At 34.1% G+C, this 18541-nt stretch overlaps 1 protein-coding gene across 1 annotated transcript in view; it reads right to left on the minus strand.

The window, feature by feature from the left end:
* Positions 1 to 608: 608 nt before the first annotated feature.
* The window catches only part of FSIP2 (fibrous sheath interacting protein 2), a 96254-nt gene continuing 78321 nt past the window's right edge, over positions 609 to 18541 (minus strand). The window contains exons 18-22 of the mRNA XM_011936506.1: positions 18301 to 18401; positions 9244 to 9290; positions 5539 to 5582; positions 2017 to 2086; positions 609 to 809 (exon numbers count right to left, since the gene is read on the minus strand). Of these exons, the coding sequence (XP_011791896.1) occupies positions 673 to 809; positions 2017 to 2086; positions 5539 to 5582; positions 9244 to 9290; positions 18301 to 18401 (399 nt within the window). The 3' untranslated portion in view covers positions 609 to 672. The remainder of the gene's footprint in view (positions 810 to 2016; positions 2087 to 5538; positions 5583 to 9243; positions 9291 to 18300; positions 18402 to 18541) is intronic.

The raw sequence follows: 18541 nt of genomic DNA on the forward strand, positions 1-18541 counted from the left end.
GTATAATATTTCTGAAAATTATTTAATAACTTTATTGACCAATGATTTCTTGATTGATATTTTATCCATAAGAAGTACCTTACTTGTAATGATTTTTTTAATCACAGGGGCCATTTTATGCATATATGGAATTTATACAGTTATCACTTACTTTCAAATGATGCTCTATCTACAGTTGGATCATTTTGCCTGGGAGACATAAACTAAACTAACTTTACTTACAGGTAGGAAAAATTTATCTGGTATAAATCCTTTTATTTGAGTATCTAAATACGCCTTTAACAATGAACTTGTCCCTTACATAGTGTTTCATGTTCAGCTTGGTTTTCATCTCCATTTAATAACTATCCCAGTAACAACATCCTATAAAATTTAACAGGAGAAATCAATGTGCATTTCCTGGTGGGTACTGTGAGTTGTCTAGTTTAATAATTATATGTTTACTCATTTAACTCTCATGGCACACAGGTAATACTAATTATTAACATTTCTTACATCAAAATGCTTATCCAAAGCATTTGTTAAACCCTTCTTTTACCTGGTCCCTTTAATACTTCCTTTTGCTTTTATTTTCAGTAGTATAGGAATCATCTTATAAGACACTATACTATGCTTTAAAAACCATTTTATTTTCTAAGAGAAGTAAGCATACTTATATCAGATACAAAAGCTTCAGTGTTCATCCTCGTGAGCTGGTGAGGAAGATGTGGAACTACTGGTGTTACATAGAGAAAACACCTTTGACAAAGCTGAAGACATTTTTGTCAGCATTTTACATCCTTGTTTGGAGACATCAGACTTGGGAGTTTCTGTGGACAAAGTAAACAAGAAGAATGATATCTTTATTTTTGGACGCTGAGGTCAAATACCTCACCTAAGGTCATATGAGTAAAAAGTGGCCCAGCTGGTAATAGGGTCCAGATTTTCTGACTCATATGACATCATTATGCCTACTGTACTACAAGGCTTCTTTAGTCAAGTATGCAAAGTCCATTTCTCTTTTCTCAGCAGAACACTCTCTGAAAATATCTAATGAGTTAAATGCGAAAGTAACTGTCAACTTTATACAGTGTGGACACCTATTTCAGAATGCTCAAGAGAAAGTAGAAGCACATTAAAAATACTATAAATTCTCACCTACTTTGAGTAAATTTTCCATTGACTGACCCTAAGTGATTATTTATGTCATGGAAAATAGGATTGTGTAGGTAATGAAAGAGCTCCTATTTGGATTTTTTTGCACCATTTATTCAGCATGAGGTTTTAAAGAATATAATCATCTCAGTTTAACAAAATTATTTTATACATAAAGAAATAATTTTATATGTAAAGAAATAATCATTTATGTGCTTTTCTGATACTTCATAAGTTGTGATAGGGCTACTAAAATCCTGTATTTTCTTGATTGTAGTACATGACACTCAAAAGTTATAAATTTTAATATAAAACTTTAATTCCCAGCTTCTTTTGAAAAAATGGAAGAACTAGGAACAATCTAGCATGCCAGTGACTGTAGCTGAGTAGCAGCTGCCTCCTTCAAAGGCAGCATGCCATCTCCCATGAGTCACACACCCCTTCTCAATCCGCTGCTGTTGTTTATGGTACCTACCTTGCTCTTATAACCATTTGAGTGTGTAGACAGTGATGATGTCGCGTGAGATTGGGATTTGAAACGTAGCTCTGATGCTTGTTAGCTGTGGGATAACCTTGGATAATGTATTGTCATGTTTCTCTTTAATGATTCTCACTTTTTTTCTTTAAATAAAATGGAAATAGCTAGGGCCTGATATATTTTAGTTATATTATCTATTTTCCCTTTGGTGTAAAGATAGAGAACTACATAATTAACTGAAAATTGGTACTTATACAAACAGTAAGAATATTATTTCAATCCCATTTGGATAATATGCAAGGGGAGAGTCACTCATTTCCAGGAGAGTAATAAAAAATTCTAAACTCAAAATGATGCAATTGAGAGTTTAATTACACCAGTTGTTAAAATAGTACATTTTGTACCTGAAGTGACTTCCTTTGAGGGATTTGCACTGCCAAGAACATCCTTGGATCTTTCAAAGATGGTGATAAACTGCCAAGGTAAATTGAAATACAAACTGAGTCTTTCACTGGACACTAAACACTAGATATACCCATAAATCCTCAAATCCACTAGATATACCTATAAATACCATTACAGTATCTTACATAAAATATATCTGCGCTCTGCAACCTCAAATAATTGTTCAATAAGGCTGAGGCTCATAATTTTTGGAAAGTAAGATGCCTAAGATTGACACTTGTTATAAATGCAGGCGTTGGCTAGCACTAAATGAGGGTCAATGGTTCAGCCATATTAACTCATGAAAAATCTCAGCTCTATCTGCCCCCTCTATCCTTTGACTGAATTGAAAAAAGTTAAAAATTCTTTTCTGAAAAATGATGTAATAGTAAGGGGAGGAAAAAGGATGTTCACTTTGTAACCCCAAATTTTCTTCTATTGAAATCTTAGCCACTGCAGAGTCTGGAGCAATAAAGTGACTCTGTGGACCTGGTTATGCTGGGATTGTGTCTCCAGTACTAGCTTTACTCTATAGACCTTTATCAATTTTGAATGCAAGAGCAGCAATTGTCCCAGAGAGGCATAAAGTAGCCTGGGACAGGTGGTGGGGCTTCAGCTATTCTGAAACTATTCTAAAATGGTAGATTTGTAGGGTACCAGAATTCTGTAGCTATTCTAAAATGTCATCTGTTAAAAATCAATAAAACAAAGCTTAAATACATGTAACATAAGAGGAACGTGCAGTGTCTATATCAGGTAAAAAGCAACAGATACTATTACAAGAGTTTTATCATAGCTCCTCCAAGAAGACTTAAGGGTGCTCACGTATTAAGCTATTGGAAACAAGATAACTGAGGAATAAAATGGGGCAAAGACAATGTAAAGTACTGATTCTCAGTTGTGTATCCATAAGTTTAACCAACTAAAGATAAAAAATAAATGAAAAATAATGGACAGCTGTATGTATACTGAATATGTATAGACTTATTGTTCTTGTCATTATTCCCTAAATAATACAGCATAAGAACTATTTACATAATATTTACATTGTGTCAGGTATGATAAGTAATCTAGAAATAATTTAGAATATATGGGAGGATGTGTGTAGGTTATATGCAAATATACCATTTTATATAAGGACCTTGAGTACCCCTGAATTTTGATATATTTTGGAATTCCTGGAATCAATCCCCTACAGCTATGAAGGGATGACAGTACTTAAGTTATGCTTAAAACATGTATCTCTTTGTTAGATACAAGAGTGCTTGCCCTTACTTAATGGAGCATTGTTAAAATCATGACTTTAAAGTTTTTATCTAAAAATTTCAAAACCTTGGCTATGTCGGAGTTGGCATCTTTTGACCTTTTCCTTGAAAGCTGTAGATATTGTCTTTGTTCTTTGTATGTTGAATCATTTTGGAATGTATCCTGCACATTATATGTAAGTAGTCAGATTTTTGGTCCTTTCACAATCCTGTAGAGGATGTGTGTGTGTGTGCGTGTTTTTTTATTTTGGTAGGTAATTGACTCATTATGTTCAGATCACACATCTTACCCTGCCTCTCATGGCTGTGGTTTCAATTTAATTTCTGTTTTCAAAATTTTTGTAGCTTTGAGTATCCTTATGTATGTACTACTGTTAAGAATGCAGTTCAAGTTCTCGAAGACTTTTGTCTTTGTAACTTCAGGTAATTTCCAAATACGTACAATTAAGAGGGGGCATTATAAACAGATTTTTGAGGTTCCCCTTTCTGTGATTTTCCTCAATGCCTGACTCTCATTAGCCCCCTTTTCTAGTTCTATGGCTAAAATGCTGCGGCTTTAGCCTCTGCGTGTGTGCTGTTTCTAGTTTATGTCTGCATCTACCACTAAGAGTAAAGTGACAAGAGAAAGCAGAGAAAAGCACAACAGGCTCAATCAATACTCCTTAGTCTACTGAGGACCCTTTCCCTATTGGTCAGAGAAGAATTTTCTTTCAGAGTTTTAAGTGGTACCTCAGCAGCCTCTGCTACTACTGCCATGCAGTTTCATGAGGGGACCTTGCCTTGAGGCAGGGCCAAGGAGGGAGAAAAAGTGGGGATTCTCCCCAGATTCTCCATGTCACAGGAATCTCCTAACCGGTAAGAAAACAATGGTTTCTCTAGGAGCTATATTCTATACAGTTGATCTATGCAATTCCAGGATTTGAGTTTCCCTGAGTCTTAGCCAGAGGATATGCAAATAAAATAACAAAACCCAGGAAACTCACAATGGCATTGGCCATTCTTTGAGTATTGATTCCCCTGCCTAACTCTTGTTATTTATTTTTCAGCATCCTCAGTAGTTACCCACAGTGTTTAGTTGTAATCACTGAGAGAGGTAAGATGGAGCCTGCCTACTCCACCTTACCCAGAACTGGATTAGATAACAACTTTAAACATAATTTTACCGTGGAAAAGGTAGCAAAGAGAGAAGGAACAAAAGCAGAAGGAGTCCAGATTAGCCAGAAATTCCACTTGACACACTGAGTGTCAACAGGTTCTTAGATTAGAGCTTCAGCATTTCCCTTCTGTTGCCATATAATTGTATTGTAAATTATACTGTAAATTTACATATATGCAAATTATATGTAAAGTGTGGCCAAAATGGAGCCTGAAGTAGTTAAATAAATACTTATATTCACAAATGAGGATTAGCTTCAGTGGGTGACAAATCCAGTATCTCTGAACATTTAAAAAATTATATCTTAAGTGTAAGTTATAAGCTTTTAAAAGTTGGTTCTGAAAATTGTACTATATTGCAATATGAGAAGTAACTCCATAATTGATAGCTTATGTTGTATGTGGGGTAGAAGGACCCACTTGAAGGGTGATTAAACTGAACCAAGAAAGAAACAATCTGATTAAAAAACACAGATGAAGATGTGTAGCTTCATTTCTCATTGGAAACTTTATAGGAAAGATTTATAAAGAGGAAATTTTCTTCGCTCACACTGGGGAGTAGGTGGGCTTTGTGAAAAGTTGCCGATAAAGAAGTAATGTTTAGGAATACAGAAAAATAGAATTAGCGCTCACTTCCTAAAAGCCATGCCCCTCCCATGTTTGAAGCCTCTGTTTTCTCCCCACCTCCCTAAGTTTCTCACTTGAGTCTGCTCATCCTAGGTAGGGCCAAGTAATTCACTCCCTCTAGTGTTTTGCTAGAGACTGTAGAACAGAGCTAATAAACAGAATTGTACTTAGATGCTAGGGAAAACCAGTATATTACTTTGTGCACCTAAACAAGAAATGATGACTTAACCCAAAGGATTTTGTCAACATATTTTAGTATACCAGGGACAGGCCTCAACTAGGAAGAGGGAAGAGGGTATAACAAATTGTGAATAAGAGAATGCTTTCTGATATCCTTCAAATCATACCACACAGTCCCTGAATGAACTATGAAAACTGAGTTGTTCTTAACTAGATCCTAATATATACCAATTAAGGCTAATCAAAAATACTTACCTTAACACTGTTTGCATGCTCTGGCTTTCGTTCCTGAGAACTTTCTGTAGAGATTTAAAAAAAGTAAAATGGTCTCTTTCTGAGGCATGCATATTTGTTGACACAAATCTGATCATATTACTTATTTTTCACCAAAGAATCATATAATTTAAGCAGGTCAAACAAGTTGTTATTTTAAATGTATAAGCAATTGGAAACAACACTGAAATAAGTGAGAGCCCTAGAATGTTGAGGCATGTCTTAGCCCTTCAGTTAGAAATTTAGAAATTATGAAAGATGAAATGTAACATAGTGGGAGAGGCAAGCTCTGTAATTTAGTAGCTATACATCTATGTGCAACCATTCAATCCCTATAAGACTGTTTGTTTACCTGTAAAATGAGGGATTACTCTATAGATGATTCTTAAAAGCCCTTCCAGCTCTACCACTTTCTTTACATGCCTACTTAAAAGCAGCTTATTAGAATAAAGAGGAGAGTACGGGTATTATTACATAGTAACTTCTGGGAGAATCAGGAGAGCTTCGAGGTAATGCTCAGAGGAAATTTGGTGGAGTCTACAGAACCAAAAGTTGTCTGAGTTCCATGGGAGGTCAATATATTAGTGAAATAAATTCAGGCAAGGAGGTAGAAATGACACTGTGAGAGAAGCTTCTCAAGAACCCACTGCAAGGGAAGCAGCTAACCTGCTAAGAAGGCAGAAACCCTGTATTTAAATATTAGCTTCATTGCTTAAAGCTGTGTGAACACTGAACGTCTAACTTCTCTGACTCTGTTTTCTCATACATAGTACGGGAATGAGACTGTCTTCCTTGGCTATAGATATCATATAAGAAAAAAACTATACATTTTATATAGCTACACTCATCAAGAGCCAACACAAGCAATAACTATCTAAAGTACCTTTTGGGCCAGTATGGGTTCTAAAAAAAAAGTAACAGTAAAATCTCAATCAGCTCAAATATGAGAAGTGATTAAAATATCTGACAAAATTGGTTAGATTTCATTGTTGGTTGATAATCTTCCTAAAAAGCACCTAAATATATATTGCACATAACTGAACAGATTTTATTTTAAATGAATGAGAACATTTGGGTTTACTACAAGGGCAATGATTCCAAACACAAGTTTTTAAGTTTCTAAGGTATATGGGCTTCCAACTCCCCAGAAAAACTAGGAAGTTGTTTTGATGAAGAGGCATAAAAAATTTCGTGATATTTATGGGGCCCCAATTTTTGGATTTAAGTTACTTGAGATTTTATTGTATATATGAATTAGGAATGAATATATCTGGCCTTGATCTTTCCACTTAATTTCAGACTTAAATATCCAATTGCTTATGTGACATCTCAACCTGAATGTCTAAAGTGTACCTCAATCTTAACGTAACCAAAAAAGAATTCTTGTACTCCTCCTTCACCTTTGGTTGGTCCAATAGTCTCTCCTATCTCATTAAATCCCTGTATCTACTATAAACAAAGTAGTGTTTTAGGCTCTTGGTGATACAGCTGTTAACAGACATAAATCTCCACCTTTATGAAGCTTACATTCTAGAGAGACAATCAAAAAAACAATTAAAATACACAGTATAACAGAAAGTGCTATCCAGTAAAGCAAGGAACTGGGATAGGTAGTGCCCTGATCAGAATTAAGTTGCAGTTTCAGAGTGTGGCCAGAGAAGACCTGAGAAAGTGACATTTGGGCCAAGATCTGAAAGTAAGGAATGAGCAATGCAGATATAGGGGAAAGAGTACAGGAGAATCAGCAAATCCAAGGGCCATTAATGTATAAAGTGTTTGAGGAACAGCAAGGAGGTTAGTGTGATTGGAATGAATTGAGCCAGAAAGAAAAAGAGGAGTACCTTAGAGGGGGAATAGGATGTTAGGGTGATGCCCAGATGATGTGGGAGTTTGTAAGCCATTGTGATGACTTGAGATTTGGTTCTAAATGAGACGGGAAGTACAGTCATGCATTGCTTAACACGGTTACATTCTGAGAAATGCCTCATTAGGTGATTGCATCATTGTGTGAACAGCATAGGATGTACTTACACACACCTAAATGGTATAGCCGACTACACACCTAAGCCAGATGGCGTGGTATGTCTTCTAGGCTAAAACCTGTACAGAATGTTATGACACTGTATGCTGGAGGCAACTGTAACACAATGGTAAGTATTTGTGTATCTAAATATAGACAAAGTACAGTAGAAATACAGTATTATAATCATATGGGACCACTATTTTATACTGGTCCATCATTGACCAAAACATCATTATGTGACACATGACTTTACTTATTAATGTCTGGAATTACCTTGTTTAAGTCTTTACTCTTGGGATGGGACTTCCTACTCCGAGTTAAAGTGTAAATTCCATGAGAGCAAAACCTTTGTCAGTCTTGTTCAGACATGGAATCTCAGGATACAAAGAAAACACTCATCAAATCTTTGGATGAATGAGTAAGTAAATGATTCAGTTGAACATCTGTGATATTACTAAAGGATATAAGAACTAAGCAAGATCACCAAAAATGTTGGATAAAGCATATTAAAACACTGAATTTAGAGGCAGGAGACGTGAGATGCAGATGGAACTTTTGTTTATATATAGATTCACCGGATACATGTGCAGGATTATTACATGGATATATTGCATAATGGTGAGGTTGGGCTTTTAGTGATCTATCACCTGAATAGTGAATATTATACCCAATAGGTAATTTTTCAGCACTCACCCCCCTCCTCCCTTCTGGTGTCCCATGTCTGTTACGTTGGTCTGTTTTGGACTGTTTTTGACTCAAAGGAATGTTAGATGGGTCACTGCCTTACCCTCAGCTTGAGTTTCCTCATCTATGAAATGAGTATGGTTGTATGAAACAGTTTCTGTTGGCATCTAGCAAAGTATAATTCCACAATTCAGACATTATAGGAGTGGCTTTTGTGAAATCTATGATATGGTCACTGAATTCTGGCATACTTAATGCTATTTTATGGATTATCTTAATCAAAATGATTTTCACTTTCAAATTGGGAGAATATGTTGAATTGGTTGCATGTTTGAAATAGTAATGATAAACTTGTGGTTTGACTTTCAATGTGACTTTATAGCAAACATGACACTCTACCTCTTATATATGCTATTATTGTTAGAACTATATTGATCCTCCCTCTAAGGTCTTGACAATTAGAGAACCTAAAAGTCGTTACAAATTTTCTACGGAGCCAGTACTATTAAGGATCGAATAAAAAAAATACAAAAATGAAAACAAAGTGAAGTACATCCTAGCCAGATTTTAATATGAGGGAATAAATTTAGCTTTAAAAAGAGGCATAATCCTTCAAAGAAATAATTAAATACTAGTAGCATGGATTCTGGCTCAGATATAAACTGCTGTTACAATACACTCTATTTTGTAGATATTTCACAGGAGTATGGTAAATGTGAATTCATTTCACTCCATATACTTGATACCACAATCAGTGATAAAATCTTAATAGTAATTTAGGCAAGGCAAAGTATTTAACTCATTTTAACACCTGAATGAGGTAATACTGGATCATTTTCTAAAGTAGATAAACTCATAGAAAAAATAAAGCCTGTATTAACTTCAAGTTTGATAACTAAAAAAAAAAAAACGCACACACACATCAAAATAGTAGACATTTATCTTTGAACACTCTCTAATTTAAGAAAAAAGAGTCCAACCTTCTAATATTTTAGCACTTGGTTCTGGGCAACAATCTTCATCCTCACTAAAGCAAAAGAAAAAGAACATCATTTAGGGTGAATTTGATAAACGAAGAAGTTACTGGTTAAGCAAAAGAACAGTTAGTCTTCATATGGAAAGAAAGCTGAAATAGTATACTGTTCACTGAAATTCCAAATCAAATAAAAATGATTTCTGATTGACTTTTTCCCCTACTTTTAAAATTGTGGTTATACATACATTAAATTTACAATTTTAACCATTTTAAGTGTACAGTTCTATAGCATTAAGTACATTTGCAGTGTTGTGCAACCATCACAACCATCCAGCTCCAGAACTTTTTTCATCTTTCTCAACTGAAACTCTATACCAATTAAACATTAAAATCTAATTTCCCTCTCTCCCCATCCCCTGGGAACCACTATTCTACTTTCTGTCTCTATGATTTTGACTATGCTAGGGACTTCATATGAGAATCATGAAATGTCCTTTTGTGTTGACCTATCCCAATTAGCAAAACATCTTTGAAAGTTCATATATCCAGTAGTATGTGCCGTAATATCTTTCTTTTTTAAGGCTGAATAACATTCCATTGAATATTTATAACACATTTTGCTTGTTTATTCATCCATCGATATACATTGGGATTGCTTCCACCATTTGTCTATGGTGAATAATGGTGTAGAAATATCTGTTTCGGTCCCTGCTTTTAATTATTATGAGTATGTACACAGAAGTAGAACTGCTTGATCGTAGGGTAAGTCTATATTTAATTTTTGAGAACCCCCCCAATACTGTTTTCCACAGTGTCTGCACTATTGAAATTCCCACCATTGATGCATAAGAGTTTCAATTCTTGACATCCTTACCAGTACTTGTTTTCCTTGCTTTTACTTCTTTTTTCCCTCCCTCCTTCCGTCCTTCCCTCCCTTCTTTAGTTATCTTAATGTGTTGAAAGTGGAATCTTGTGATTGTGATTTGCATTTCCCTAATGATTAGGGAAATGATTGAAAATCATTTTATGTGCCTTTTAGCCATTTGTATATTTCTTAGAGAACTGTCTGTTTAAGTCCTTTGCACATTTTTAATTGGGTTATTTTATCATTGTTGAGTCATAGGAATTATTTACATATTCTGAATCTTAATTATTTACTAGATGTATAATGCAAATATTTTCTCCCATTCCATGGGTTGACTTTTCACTTCATTGATGGTGTCCTTTGAAGCACAAAAGTTTTAAATATAATGAAGCACAATATACCTATTTTTCTTTTCTTTCCTGTGCTTTGATTTCATAACAACAACAACAACAAAAAAACACTGTTAAATCCAATGTCATGAAGCCTTTCTCCCATGTCTTCTGACAAAAGATTTTTTTTGGCTCTTAAGTTTAAATCTCTGACTCATTTTCAGTTAATTTTTGTATGTGGCATAAAGTAAGCGTTCACCTTCATTTTTGTTTGTTTTTTGCATGTGAGTATCTATTCCCATCACCACCTGTGGAAAAGGCCATCCCTTCCCTCATTAAATTGTCTTCATACCCTTGGTAAAAATCATTTGACTGTATATGGAAGGGTTTATTTATGGGTTCTTTATTCAATTTCTTTGCTTTATAAGTCTGTCTTTATGTCAGTATCACACTGTTTGATTACGGTAGCTTTGTAGTAAGATTTGAAATCAGTAAATAAGACATCTGCATCTTTGTTCTATATTAAGATTTTTTGCCTATTAAGTGTCTCTTGAGAAACCAATGGACTTTAGGATAAATTTTCTATTTCTGCAAAAAAAATTATTGGTATTTTGATAAGGATTCCATTGATTCTATGAATTACTTTGAGTAGAATTAACATTTTAACAATATTGTCTTCTAATCTATAAATATGAGGTGTCTTTCTACTTATTTGCGTTCTCTTTCATTTCTTATAGCAATATTTTGTAGTTGCCAAAGTACAAGTCTTTCAATTCCTTGGTTAAATGTATTCCTAAGTATTTTATTCTATTTGTTATTAATATAAATGGATTTTCCCCTTAAATTGTTTTTAAATTTGTTTTCCCCTTAATTTAAATTGTTTTCCCCTTAATTGTTTTTAGATTGTTCATTGTAATTATACAGAATGCAGCTATTTTTTCTGTGTTGATTTTACATCTGGCAACTTTGCTGAGTTAATTCATTAATTATAACAATTTTTATGTGTTCTTCAGGGGTTTCTACATTATGATCATGTCATCTATAAACAGTAATTTTTCTGCTCATCCAATTAGAATGCCTTTCCCCTTATTCTTGCCTAATTTTTCTGACTAGCATTTTCAGTACTGTGTTAAATAGAAGTGGCAAAAGTTTGTCCCTGATCTCAGAGGAAATACTTCATTTCTTCACCACTGAGGACAATGTTAGCTGTAGATGTTTCATATATGACCTTAACAATGCTGAAGTAATTTCCTTCTCTTCCTGCTGTGCTGAGTCCTTTTATCCATGTAAAAGATTTAACTTTTGTCAAATGGCTTTCCTGCATCATTTGAGATGGACAGGTATGTGTGTGTACGTATGTGTTTCTCTTTCATTCTGTTAATGTGATGTATTACATTGATTTTGTTGTTGTTGTTGTTGTTTTTGAGACAGGGTCTCATTCTGTCACCCAGGCTGGAGCGAAGTGGTGTGATCACAGCTCACTGCAGCCTACCTCAACTTCCTGTTCTCAATAAATCCACCTGCTTCAGCCTCCTTAGTAGCTGGGACTACAGGTGCACACCACCATGTCTGGCTATTTTTTGTATTTGTTTTGGAGAGATGGGGTTTCGCCATGTTGCCCAGGTTGGTCTCAAATTGTCGGGCTTGAGAAATCTGCCCATCTTAACCTCTCAAAGTGCTGGGATTACAGGCGTGAGTCACTGTGCCTGGCCTATTGATTGGTTTTTTTGTGTTGAAACTTGCTTGCATTCCTGGGATAAAACCGACTTGGTCATGATCTATAAACCTTTTACTATACTGATGAATTTGGTTAGCTAATATCGTGTTGAAGATTTTTGCATCAATATTCATCAGTAATATTGTTCTGTAGTGTTTTCTTGCTGTCTTTGGTTTTGGCAATAATGTAATGCTGGCATCATGACTTTGGAAGTGTTTCCTCTTTTCAATTTTTTTGAAAAGTCTGAGGGGGGTTAGAGTTAATTCTTTGAAATTTGTGACATCCACCAATGAAAGTATCTATCTGGTCAGGAGCTTTGCTTTCTTAGGAGGTTTTTCAGTTACTGATTCAATTTCTTTACTATTTCTAAATTTGTGCACTGTAATTTAGCATAATTCAGTCTTGACAAGCTGTGTATTTCTAGGAATTTATCCATTTCATCTTGATTATCCAATTTGTTGGCATACAATTATTCATAGTACCCTCTGTTAATCCTTTTTATTTCTATAAACTCAGTTGCTATTTTACCTCTTTCATTTATGATTTTAACTGAGTCTTCTCTTTCTTTCCGTAGATAATCTAGCTGAAGACTTGTCAATTTCGTTGATTTATTTTATTTCATTTTAATGAACCAACTCTTGGTTTTCTTGATTTTCTCTACTTTTTTTATTGTTTATTTTATTCCTGGTCTAATCTTTATTATTTTCTTCCACTTAATACCTTTCAGTTTGTTCTTTCTCTAGTTGCTTAAGGTATAAAGTTGTTGGTATAAGATCTTTCTTATTTGATTTATTTATGACTATAAATTTTCCTCTTAACATTGTTTTTGTTGTATTCCTTAAATTTTGGTAAGTTTGGTAAGTTCCCTTATTATTTCTTCTTTGACCCATAAGTTGATAGTATATTGTTTAATTTTCACATATTTGAGAGTGTTTTGGTTTTTCCTTGTGCTATTGATTTCTAGCTTTATCCCATTGCAATTTGAAAATATATTTTGTATGTATTCAAACTTTTAAAATTTATTAAGACTCATTTTGTGGCCTAATATATAATTTATCCTGGAGAGTGTGCTATGTGCATTTGAGAAAACTGTGTATTTTGCTATTGTTTTATACATATATATATACACACACACATATATATTTAACTATATATATATGATAGGTTGAATAAATCTATAGTTTTATTCACATCTGTATTAGTCTGTTCTCATATTGCTATAAAGGTCTGCCTGAGACTGGGTAATTTATACAGGAAAGAGATTTAATTGACTCACAGTTCTGTATACCTAGGGAGGCCTCAGGAAACTTACAATCATGGTGGAGGGAAAGCAAACATATCCTTCTTCCCCTAGTGGTAGGAAGGAGAAGTGCCAAGCAAAAGGGGGAAAAGCCCCTTATAGAACCATCAGATCTTATGAGAACTCACTCACTATCATGAGAAAAGCAGCATAGGAGTAATCACCTCAATGATTCAATTACCTTCCACCTGGTCCTTCTCACAACATGTGGGGATTATGGGAACAACAATTCAAGATGAGATTTTGGTGGGGGCACAGCCCAAACATATCAACATCCTCTATTTCCTTATTTTGTTTAGTTGTCTCTCCATGATTGAAAATGGCATATTGAAGTCCTTTACTATTATTGTAGAGCTGTTTATTTCCTCTTCAATTTTGTTAGTATTTGTTTAGTATATTTTAGAGCTCTGATGTTTGGCGCATACAGACGCTCCTCAACTTACAATGGGGTTATGTCTCAATGAACCCATTTTAAATGGAAAATATCATACATTGAATATGCATTTAACACATCTAAGCTACCAAACATCATAACTTAGCCTAACCTACCTTAAATGTGCTCAGAACACATACATTAGCCTACAGTTTGGCAAGATCATCTAACACAAAGTATTAAAACTATCATATAATATATTGAATATGGTACTGAATATGTATTGCTTTCACACTGTCATAAAGTTAAAAAATTGTAAGTCAAATTTTCACTAAGCTGGAGACCATTTGTATATGTTTTTAATTATTATCTCTTCCTGGTAAATTGATGCTGTTATCAACATACAATGTCCTTTTCTTCCCTCTCTTTTGGTTTCTATTTGCATGGGGTATATTTTTCAGTTCTTTCACTTTCAACTTACATGTATTCTTAGACCTAAAGTGAATATCTTATGAATAACATACAGTTAGAGTCTGTTTTTAAAATCCATTTTGTCATTCTATCTCTTTTGATTACAGTGTTTAACGCATTTATACTTTAAGTAATCAGTAATAGAGAATAACATTCTTTTGTCATTTTGTTGTTTTCTGCATCTTACAGTTGTTTTATCCTTCATTTCTTCCATTACTGTCTTCCTTTGTATTTAGTTGAACTTTTTAGTGACACATTTTAATTCAGTTCTCATTTTCTTTTATGTATATTTTAGGAATATTTTCTTTGTGGTTATTACAAAGATTATGTGTAACATCCTAAAATTATGATTCTAATTTTTAATTGATACCAAGTAAATTTAATTGCATACAAAAACTCTACTTTTTAACACATTTGCCCCCTACCCACTTTATGTTATTGAGGTCCCAAAATTATACCTTTTTATATTCTGTACCCATTAGCATAAACTTATAATCTGTTTTATGTATTTTTCTTTTAAATTCTTTAGAAAATAAAAAGTGGATGCATGAGCTAAATTATGATAATACTATTTTTTATATTTGTTCATATATTTACACTTGTTAAAAATTACATAGTTTCATATGACTCTGAGTTACTGTCTAGCATCATTTCATTTATCTTTTTAACTTGAAGAACTTTCTTTAGCATTTCTTGTCAGGTAGGTCTAGTGTTAATGAACTCCCTCCACTTTTCCTTGTCTTGGAATGTCTTAATTTCTCCTCATTTTTGAAGAACATTTTTTGCTGGATGTAGAATTCTTGTTTGACAGTATGTTTTTTCTCTTCATCCCTTTAAGTATATCATCTCACTGCCTCTTGACCTGTAAGATTACTAATGAGAAAATCACTAATAGTATTATGAGGGTTATTTGTACATGATGAATCACTTTCCTTTGTCTACTTTAAAGGTTGTCTTCTGACAGTTTGATTATTATGTGTCTTGATATGATATTTTTGTGTTTATTCTGCTTGTTGTTTGTTAAGCTTCTTTTATTTGTGTATGTATGTCTTTCTTCAAATTTAGGAAGTTTCAGCCCTTGTTTCCTCAAATCATCTCTCTGTTTCTTTCTCAATGTCTTCTTCTGGAATTTACATAATGTGTATATTGTTCTGCTTGATGGTGTTTCAAAAGTCCTTAGGAATTGCTTACTTTTTTTTTCAATCATTTTTCCTTTTGGTCTTTAGACTTGGCAACTTCAAATGACTTGCATTCAAGTTCACTGATTGTTTCTTCTGTCTGTCCAAGTTTGCTGTTGAACTTCTCCAATGAATTTTTCAATTCAGTTATTATATTTTTCAGCTCCAGAATTAATTTTTAATTTTTATGAGTACATAATACTTGCACATGTTTATGGGTTACATGTGATGTTTTGATACAGGTATACAATGTGCAATGATTAAGTCAGGGTAATTGGGGTATCCGTCACCTCAGACATTTATTGTTGTTTGTGTTATGTGTTAGGAATAGTCCAATTCCTCTCTTTTAATTATTTTAGAATATACAATAAATTGTTGTTAACTGTAGTTACCCTAATGCACTACCAAAACCAGAATTACTGTCTGGTTCTTTTTTATAATTTTCCTATTAATATTTTAATTTTCTTCATACATATTTTTACTAATTTCCTTAGTTCTTTGTCTACCTACAATTCTTGAACATATTTAGTATAGTTGTCTTGAAGTCTTTGCCATGTAGGTCTAACTGATATGCTTCTTCAGGAACAGTTTCTGGGTATTTTATTCTTTCCATTTGAATTTCTCCATTTTTTGTATGCTTAGTAATCTTTTGTTCAAATATGAGTACTTGAAATAATAAAGAAGCCACCTCTTCTAGCTTTTGCTGATTGATGTGGAAAATATTTACTAATTAATGAGACTTTAAGCCTTGGAAACAGTCCAAAGTAAAGATTTAGGTTTTTTTCAGATCTTTTCTGAGATTGTAGTTTTCAAGTCTGTATTTGTGCATCCCCAAACTCAGTTTTTCTGGGCTGCTTGTAAATGATTTAATTTCCCAAAGAGTCACTTCCTGCTCCTTCTTAGGAACTTAGATATTCTGTTGTATCTCTCTCTTCCCATAATTTCTTGCCCAAGGTGTTTATGGTTCTGCAGTCCCTCTGTAGTTTTCATGCATTATGGCACCTATCCACTACTTTCTGTGGTTTTCAGGCTTAGCACCAAACTATGACACCATTGCCTATCTGAGTTCCTAGTCAGGTGAAACAAAAATAACTTCTTAAGAAAGCCCATAGATAGGTCAGAACAAGATCTATTCTGCTCTTTCCACCAAAAGGAGGAAACTGTAAATTGGGCTTCTTTCTCTTGACTGTGTTACAATATGCTGGGAGGAAGTTGGATCCTAGAGCAAGTTAAACTTCACAGATTTTTTTAAAGTATTTTGAATGTGTTTTTTCCCTTTCGCTCTCCGTTCCTCCTTCTCTTTCTTCACCCCTCTCTCCCTCCCTTCCTTACCTTTCTTTCATTTTTTGCTTTCCTTCTTTCTTTTGTTTCTCTCTCCTCTCTCTCTTATACTCTTTTTCCTTTATCTCTCTTTTCTTTCTCTTTCTTTTGTCTTCTCTCTCTCTGTGTCACAGTCTCGCTCTGTTGCCTAGGCTAAAGTGCAGTGGCAAAATCATAGCTCACTGTAACTTTGAACTCATGAGCTCAAGCAATTCTATCACCTCAGCCTCCTGAGTAGCTAGGACTAGGTGCATATGACCATGCCAGCTAATTTTTTATTATTTTATTTTATTTTAGTAGAGTTAGGGTCTTGCTATGTTGCCCAACCTGGCTTCAAACTCCTGGCCTCAAGCAATCTTCATGCCACAGCCTCCCAAAGTGGTGGGATTACAGGCATAAGCCACCATGAGCAGCCAGCTTTTTCTTGATTGAGTATTCATTTGGTTGCTGCAGACTGTTGTCCAGAGCTGTCATAAAGTTGTGTTAGTCAGATTGTAGTTGCTTATGTTTTGTTTCCATGGGGAAATCAGAACCTTGAGCTTCCTGGTATTATCTTGCTCTAAAATCATTTTTATTTAGTATTATTTATGCCTGTTTTTTACTTCACTAAAATAACCAATAGAGAGGTTCCAACATTTCTAGCTATATATGTTAAAAATAACTTATTATGCAGGAGAAAAGAGACAATGGTGGGCCAAAAACAGATGTCCCAAAATAAGGCCATGTCAAAAAAATAATAATAATAATAATACAATTCCAGCATGCTAAGTGAAAAGAAAAGTCATTAGATTTTTCTGTGTATAACATGAGTACTTCTCCCCAGATAAAAAAAAAGTTATCTCTTCCAAGTTGTGTATACTTTTATAAATGCAAGCACAAATTTAGATATTTTCACTATTCTTGATAGAGTTGTGAGATTTCAAGTCTGTAGTACACTTTGTTCCTCTCTGTCCCCTGTCACTTTTACAGTCCATACTTTGCCTCTAGTGTCATCCAAACTTGGATTGTCTTTCACTTGTGTAAATGCTATCCATTCTTAAAGAGCCATGTCAAACTCCAGTACTTTCTACGATTTATCTCTGAATGCTAAAACTTATATTTCTTTCTCATTCCTTTGGATTTTTCTTATAGGCAATGACAATAGCTTTCTTAAGAGAGCTAAGCATGAACACTTTTGTAGTCATACTGCATATTTCATTTCTAGGCCATTATCTCTCTCTCAGGTTAGAAAATACCCTAATACATTAGCAAATACTTTATATAAGACACTGATATACTAGAAACTGGTTTCCAAACTAGGACATAGAGGCCAGGTATCTAAAAATGGAGGAGCAGATAGCAAGAAGTGGCTTTGGAATTATTCACAGTAGGGTGCCAGGGAAGGGAAGAAGTAGGGGAAGGTCTGAAGCTAAATACTTGCTCAATTACAGTTTTGCCAGGGGCCCCATTCTACTCATAAGCTCTACTTTATCAGATTTCTATATTTGTACTGCTTTAATTTCATATACCCAGTAGATGAAATGAGATCTTCTTGGTTGTATGAAGATGAACTCATAATTCTGTGTATGAAGTAATGTGTTGGTTCAGTAACAAGATTCTTTTCTTCTTTCTGGAAAAGGACAAATTAGCTATTACACTAAATGGAGTTTGAAATATACTTTCTTACCTTATGGCATTTTTTGCAGTATAATCTACATTTTAATGGGAAAAAGTTCCAGAGATTAGTTAAAAGATGGGTGAGCCCTATAA

The sequence above is a fragment of the Colobus angolensis genome, unplaced genomic scaffold, assembly GCF_000951035.1.
Source record: "Colobus angolensis palliatus isolate OR3802 unplaced genomic scaffold, Cang.pa_1.0 Scaffold153, whole genome shotgun sequence".
Lineage (NCBI taxonomy): Eukaryota > Metazoa > Chordata > Mammalia > Primates > Cercopithecidae > Colobus > Colobus angolensis.